The sequence below is a fragment of the Dipodomys ordii genome, unplaced genomic scaffold, assembly GCF_000151885.1.
Source record: "Dipodomys ordii isolate 6190 unplaced genomic scaffold, Dord_2.0 Scaffold220, whole genome shotgun sequence".
Classification (NCBI taxonomy): Eukaryota; Metazoa; Chordata; class Mammalia; order Rodentia; family Heteromyidae; genus Dipodomys; species Dipodomys ordii.
In genome coordinates, this window is record NW_012267436.1 from 167,540 (window position 1) to 175,521 (window position 7,982).

At 44.8% G+C, this 7,982-nt stretch overlaps 1 protein-coding gene across 1 annotated transcript in view; it reads left to right on the plus strand.

Moving 5' to 3' along the window:
- Positions 1–1,470: 1,470 nt before the first annotated feature.
- Dysf (dysferlin) overlaps positions 1,471–7,982 on the plus strand; it is a 209,293-nt gene continuing 202,781 nt past the window's right edge. Inside the window, exon 1 of the mRNA XM_013035761.1 lies at positions 1,471–1,635. Coding sequence (XP_012891215.1) covers positions 1,548–1,635 — 88 coding nt within the window. The 5' untranslated portion in view covers positions 1,471–1,547. The remainder of the gene's footprint in view (positions 1,636–7,982) is intronic.

Consider the following 7,982-nt stretch of genomic DNA (forward strand, 5'->3'; position numbering starts at 1 on the left):
AAAAGAAAAAAGCCAGAAGTGGCTCTGTGGCTCAAGTGGTAGAGCGCTAGCCTTGAGCTGAAGAGCTGAGGGACAGCGCCCAGACCCAGAGTTCAGGCCCCATGACCCCACCCCCCAAAAAAAATCATGAAAGGGAGAAGGTGCTGGTCCTGGGGCTTCAACTCAGGGAAAAGGCACTGTTCCTGAGCATTTTTTGCTCAAGGCTAGTGCTGTATCATTTGAGTCACAGCTCTACTTCCATTTTTATTGACTCTTAGTTGGAAATAAGATTCTCATGGACTTTTCTGCCCAGGCTGGTGTTGAACCATAACCCTCAGAACTCAGTTTACTGAGTAGCTAGGATTATCGGTACCAGTGCCCGGCACATTGGTTATTTTCACGTCAGAGTCTCAATATCCTCCTCTTGTGCCTCCCCTTATTGTACAGGCCATGGTGCCCTATGAAATGCTTTATTCCGCAAAGTAAGAAAGGGAGTTGAAAGTTTACATAGGGAAAGCCTGCTAATAATCAAGCATGGAATTTAGGACAAGTAAGGTGATTGGTTAGTGAGGAATTGCGGGGCGTCTACGGGGTGTTGGGATGTCCATGTGAGAAGCCAGGGTCCTGTGGTCAGGATACGCTAGAGAGGTGCCTGACACCCCGTGCAAGTGTGCTAAGGACTATCACCGCCCCAGGAGGAAGACATAAGCAACTGTTTCCACGGAGGTGATGGTGTGTATGCAGGATACGAGTGTAGAGATTTCTGGAAGCAGGGACTTGAAGAAGGGATTGGACCGCTATGCAACACAATGTAATTTAAATACAGACTTCAGTTCCCAGAGACGAGCAGTCCTAGAGAGCCATAGAGAAAGCTCAGAGGCGCCTTTGCAGGATTTCCTCTGGACCAGGGTTCTCAGCAGATCAGAAAGGCCCCTTGGTAGCCAGAGCTAGCGGAGAGCAGCGGTTGGCGAGCGCTGGCGCCGGGCGGGTGTCGGGGGCAGAGCTGTGTGGACTAGGGGACTCAGAGCGCGTGGCGCACAGCGCGTGGCGCACTCGCCGCTCCTGTCTCCTCTTTCCCGGGGACACGCTGGTGTCCTGGTGGTGATCCCCACACCGTCTGCCTCCATTCATTTCTCCCGCCCTGGCCACGCTCTCGGGCACTGGGTGAAGTTCGCTAAGCTTAAGCCCATGGAGCCCGGGATTCTGGAGACTCCGAGTCTGCGCTTGGCAAACAAACGTGCGCTCCACGCCAGCTGCACTTTCTTTCTTGGGAGCAAGAGACCAGCGCCCCCACTGGTGCATCTGACCCCTGCGCAGCTCTGCCAGCTGCCGATTGGACGGATCTGGACGGGGTCTGGAGGGGTGGACCCGCCCAGTGGGTATCCGGTGTCCTCCAGGCGGCCTCTCCTCAGAGGCTGGGCTACTTCTTGGAGGCGCAGCGCAGGCGACGGCTCCCCTTTGGCTGGGCTGCCTGGGAGCTGCGCGCTTGCCGGGTGGGTGTCTGGGTCCGGTGCTCCTGCTCCCTCGTTGTTTGCCGGTGCGCTCCGTGCTCCAGGGGCTGCCCAGCCATGCTGTGCTGCCTGCTGGTGAGGGCCAGCAACCTCCCCAGTGTGAAGAAGGACCGCAGCGACCCTGTCGCCAGCCTGACTTTCCGAGGTGAGAGCCCCGGGGGACCGCCGCGCCCACACTCGGTCTGGTGCCACCCAACTTTGAGCTCACTGCCCGCTCTGTACCCAGACTGGGAAACTAACCCCAAACCAGCAGTTTCTTCCGTCAGCAGGATCAGAAATCCCACTCTGTGATTGGCAAGAATGAAACACAGTTCAATAAAGGTTATAGGCTTTGGAAAACTGAAAGTGCCATTAATATGTCAGTAATTACCACTTTACTAGAATGATTTCGGAAGGAAAATGTCCCCACTCTTACTGAGCAGTGGGCATAAGGCATGGCTGGAAGATGTGTGTGGGAGGTAGAGAGGAATCAAGGCCACTTGACTGAGTATGTGTTTTGAAAGTGGTGTGTGTTCTGCCTATCCATCCATCATCCATCCATCCGTCTGTCCATCTGTCTATCCATCCATCCATCCACCCACCCACCCACTAGTTCAGTAATTTATCGAACACTAGCCATATTGAATTCACCATATATGTCTCAACCAGAAATAAGAGGAACAGAATAGGATGAATAGACCTTAAAAAAGGAGGCTTGAAGGGTGTTTAAGGGGTTTGTTTTTCTAAATTCAAGGAGCTAATTTTCTATATATGGTGCTTAGACTGGAGAGGGTCTTTCCCTGGGATAGCAAAGCTATCACACCCTCTTCTACTCCCCAGGCTCCTTGGCCACCACTTCAGGCAGAGATTCCCATGAAAGAAGTGTCTCAGGAGGGGAAAGGGAAGAGGAAGGATCTGTCAAAATTGAGAGAAGGAACAATAGCTGTGAGTCAGGACGCTAATTCTGCGGAGAAAGATAAGGAAAGGAAAGAGGGTTTCCTCTTAGTAGGACCTATATTCTGTGGCTTTGTGAAATTTTTTTTAATATGTGTTGCAAAAGATGGTGAACTATAGGGGAGTGAGTGACAGTTTTTCATGAAGGTTGAAGGCTAGGGGGACATCAAGGGGACTTCTTGGTCACATTATCTCTGTGGCATTCCCTTCCCCCCAACACACAAATACATAATAACGATAGATAGATGACAGTCAATTTAGCAGAGTGAGTTCTAGGTATAATTTCCATTCTTTGTTTTAGGAGGATTTATAAAACTATTCCTTTTTTTGAAAGATGTGGTTTGAAACATTTTAGACAATGTTGCTATTTCCATTGATTATTGACTTGCCAGGTAGTTCATAGTGCAAGAACAATTTTAAGACTGGAATCTTATGTCTCCCTGTTTTTCAGATGCTGCCCGGTCCTCCCACTGTTACAAAAGTTGTGGAGCAGTGCTGGGATATGGCTCAGTGGTAGAGCACTTTTTTGGTACTAGTATAGGCTTTGAACTCAGTGCTTAGGTGCTGTCTCTTAACTTTTTCACCTAAGGCTGGTGTTTTACCACTTGAACCACAGCTCCATTTTTGGCTTTTTGCTGGTTAATTGGAGACAAGAGTCTTATGGACTTTTCTGCTTGGGCTGGCTTCAAAGCACAATCCTCAGCCCTCAGCTTCCTGAGATCTAGCTAGGATTACAGAAGTGAGCCACTAACACCCAACAGTAGTAAAACACTGTGTAATATGCACAAAGCCATAGGTTCTATCACACACACACACACACACACACACACACACACACACACACACACATAGAGTAAATGAATGAATGAATATAAATTGTAGGCCCATTATGATCAGAAGAAATCCCCAGAGGACATTGAACCCCAGGGACCTTGTCAGCCCGGGATGCCTGGGTGCCTGGATACCTCGAAACTCCTTTGAGCCTATTCCTGACTCTCTTTGGTTCAGCAACAGTCCAGGGGTGGCTACTAAATGCCTTATTCTGCCTATAAGAAACCAGAAAGTTGGAGAAGTTACACCATGTGTCCATGTCAGTGATCACAGCAGGGAGTGATGACCAGAGCTAGGAGTGGCACTGCCCTCGAGTCAGAGAGGTGACTAAATCTGTTGAGGTCCCGCTTGGCGGTTGCCCTGGCCCAGATACCCTAAGCATGAGCTCCTGTTGGTCTCCCTCACACTCTCTGTCTCCACCCTATGATATAATATAACATAGCATTTCTGACCATTCAAAGTCCATTTGACTTTCAAAGCCCTCCAGTTTTACCACCTTTTCTGCAAAGGCACCTAGGATTCCCCTGGGTGATGTTAGTCTTCACTCTGGATGTAATAGCACCTTGTCAGGTCTGCTAGCACACTCATCCCAGCTGGCCTGTGCTCAGTCTTCTACTCCACATAGGATGCAGGGATTCATTGAGAGCTGGGCCCTGTCTTGTTTATTCATTGACATGTCCCAGTGCTCAGCACAAGTAGACTCTATGTCTTTTCTGGTCTGGTCTCTAGCATCTTCCAGAAACTTCCTTTAGTCTAAGGGTGTGTTCTTCCCACTTGACTATGACCCAGAGTCCTGGAAAGTTCATTTGCAAAACACACTTGAGTCTTGTTGATACTTTTAGAAGGCCCATTGCCAGCCTCCCTGTCTCCAACTCTCAAGGAGCTAAGTCTCTCTTATGGGGTCCAGTCTTGGGTGCTTCTGACAAATCTCCCAGTGTTTTGGATACAGAGTCAGAGTTGAGAAGCCCTGAGCCCACCCTGCTCAGGGGGACAGTGGCCTGGTACAGAGAAGCCAGCTCACACTTTGTTTGCTTCCAGCTTGTTGCCTGAAATGCATGGGCCTGGGCTTGCCTCACTTTCCTTGCAGTTGTTCCTGGGCATTCCAGCCACAGATGAAATTTCAGGACCTGCTGCCCAAAATAGACTATGATGAGCTTTGAGAGCCTTTGGATTCTGAGGCTACTCATTGGCTTCCCCATTTAAGGACCTCAGGATAGAGCTAATAATGAGTGCTGTTCGTGGCATTGTTCTTATATTAATTAATTAATTAAATGAAGATTTCATGTGATTACCAGTTAGTTGTACTCTGAGGAAGAAAATCACTCCCAATTGAGAACCACCATATGCCAGCATACATTTATGTTTATATGCACTTGTGTACTAAATTAAGTTAATAAAAGGTGTTTTTCTTTTTAAATAATAGGAATAAAAGGATGTTGGAGGAAAGACATCAGATTGTTAAGAGGTTAATTCAAGTGGCTGGACTTAGGGTTTACTGTACTTTTGTCTCATGCTTGTCTCTGTCATTCTTACAGTGACTACATACTATGTTTTTTAAAATGGCATTGGTAGATCTTTTTGATGGATCATTAATGTGAATGAGCAGCTTAAGCTTCATTTCCTGTAACATTAGATAATCTTTGCCTCCTCTTCTGTCCTTACCGTTTCCCATCCTGTAACACAATTATTTATAAGCCTCTATTCATGCATTTGGTTCATTGGACAAATATTTATTGCATATCTACTACACTCCTGGTATTGTGCAAGAGGTAAAAGAAATGAGGTAAAGGGCCCCCAAATCTTGCTACTTGAATCAACTTGTTAACAATCTAATGTCTTTTATCTAAGATTTTTCCCCTTCCCATTTTTTTTTTGTTGTTGTTGCTGTCCTGGGGTTTGAACTCAGGAGGTTTTTTTTTTTTTTTTTTGCTCAAAGCTAGTGCTCTATGAGTTGAGCCACAGCTCCACTTTTGGCTTTTCTTTTGGTAGTTAAGTAGAGATAGGACTCTCACAGACTTTCCTGACTAGACTGGCTTCAAACCTTGATGCTCGGATCTTAGCCTCTTGAGTGGATAGGATTTATGAAGTGAGCCTTCAGTGCCTGGCTTTAAGATTCTTTTTTTTTTTTTACAAAGAATTTCAGTTATATTTTTATTGGCTATATTAGTTATACAGGGGAATATTCAGTGTTATACTTCCAACATGTTCACAGTGTATTCTAGTCAATCTCACTCCCTTTATCATACTCCATATCCCTCTCCACAAATTATAATTCCCGTTGAGTTTCCTTGTTTCATTTTCTTAGTTGCAAATTGACAGTTTTCAACTTCCTTTATCCTTCCTACTAGCTCAACCCCCTCCCAATGGTTCCCATTCACCTACAGAGTCTACACCCCCCTCATTGATCATCAGATTTCATTGAGTTTCTCTGTGCTGCCCTCAAACATGCTTGTAATAATATATTACAAAGTTTTCATTCCTTTCTTTTTCCGTCCTTTCCTCTTATCTTGCTTCTATTTTTATCATATAAGTAATTATGGATATGGATGTAGATATATTTATGTACACACCCATGAATATGTATATATTTTAGTTCTAGCTTCTACATATAAATGAAAACATACAATATTTTATTTTTTGATCTTGTCTTATCTTGTCCAATATATGTCCTCTAGTTGCATTAATTTTCCTGCAAATAATATAATTTCATTTTCCTTTGGAGATAATTTTTCTTTGACTGTGTAATATTCCATGGTTTTCTATATATATATAAATATATATATATGTCATATTGGCAAGATTTTGGGGCCCTTTACTTTTACCTTATTTCTTTCTTTATCACTGCTTACAGATTATACATATATATGTATATAATATGTGAATATGTATTTATAATATGCATACAAAATATATACATATATGCATATATGTATATAATTATATACAGTTGTATATAATGTATATGTATATAATAATATAATGGATATATAATGAAGTGAAGTAGATTGTCCCTTCACAGGAGCTAGACTCATGTTTTCTCCTTTCAGCTGCTGCTGTGTTCTGTCTATCTGTCTATCCTTGAATTCCTGTAACTTTCTTTATGTTATGGGTACTCCAGTTAGGAGTTAGGAGAGTGTTCCATGCAGGGAAAGCCCTTAGTAATATCTATGGGGTAGATGAGAAATTACTTTGAGGCTACCTGCAGGATCTGAAGGTCTTCTGCAGCTTCTGAGCACCAAGTTCTGTCACTTGATAAAAAGCTGTGTCTGTCTGTCCTTTTCTCTCAGAGTCCAAAACACTGCATCTTCCCTCTTGCTCTTGGCTCTCTAGGTGGGCACGAGCAGCCACCCATATGCTTTGTCAGAAGCCATCCTCTCCCCTTCACACTTTTTATCCCACATTGACACTGATCAATAGACTCCAGGCTCACTGCCTATGTTCCCACCATTTTCCATTTAAACTTTAAAAACATACTGTAGTAAAGTGGGCACTGGTGACTCACACTTGTAATCCTAGTTACTCCCTAGCTGGGATCTGAGGATCATGGTTCAAAGCCAGCCCAGGCAGGAAAATGCTGAGACTCTCCAATTAACCACAAGAAAACTGAAAATTGAAGTTGTGCTCAAAGTGGTAGAACACTAGCCTTGAGCAAAAAGAGCTCAGGGACAGCACCCAGCACTGAGTTCAAGCTCCATTACAGAAAAAAATAAATGAAGCCACAAAGAAATTCTGTAGTAAAATATGCATGGTGGGAAATTTACCACCTTTACCACTGATACCAGTGGTATTAAATACATTCTTGGGGCTAAGGTGGAGCTCAGTGGTAGTGCATGTGCTTAGTTAGCATGCATGATGTCCTGAGTTCTACCTATAGAGCTACCTCCCCTCCAACAAACAACCAACCCTCACCATCATCCATCTCCAGAAGTCTGTCTCCCAGGGGAACTCACTCCTTGTTAAACATTAACTCCTCACTCTAAGGACCTCCAGTCCTGAAAATCCCGAAGACTACCATCCTACTCTGTTTCTGTGATTTTGACTACTGCTCTAGGTACTTCATATTCATGTATCTGAAAATGACATGTATTTGTGTGTGTATGTGTGTGTGTGTGTGTGTGTGTATGTGTGTGTGAGTGTGTGTGTGTGAGAGAGAGAGAAGGGGGAGGAGGAGGGAGAGAGAGAGAGAAAGAGAAAGACTGGCTGATTGGCTGAATCATCCAGTCTGGAGAAACATCCAGGGCTTCAGCACAATTCTCAAGGATGTTTACTGACCCCCAGTTCTACAGAAGGTCTATGGAGAGGGTGTGGCTCTTCCCCTCATTCCCTAGCACAAAAAGCTGTGAGCTGAGAAATGCCACACATAAAGTCACAGCCCTCAAGGTCAGAATTAAGTATTAGGCACAGGATAGGGCCAATTTAATGATGAGGATGAAACTGTTTCCGGATTAACAATTGTGTCTTCCCTTTCCTTGGTGTCTATAAATTATGTCATGTGCTGTGTGACTGTGGCTCATGCCTGTAATCCTAGCTATTTAGCTGAGATCTGATGATCATGGTTTGAAGCCAGCCTGGGCAGAAAAGGTTGTGAGACTCTTATCTCCAACAAACTACTCAGAAAAAGCCAGAAGTGGTGCTGTAGTTCAAATGATAGATGGCTAGCCCTGAGCACAAAGAGGCTCAGGAACAGTACCTAAGCCCTGAGGTTCCAGCCTGAGGACCCCCCCCCCC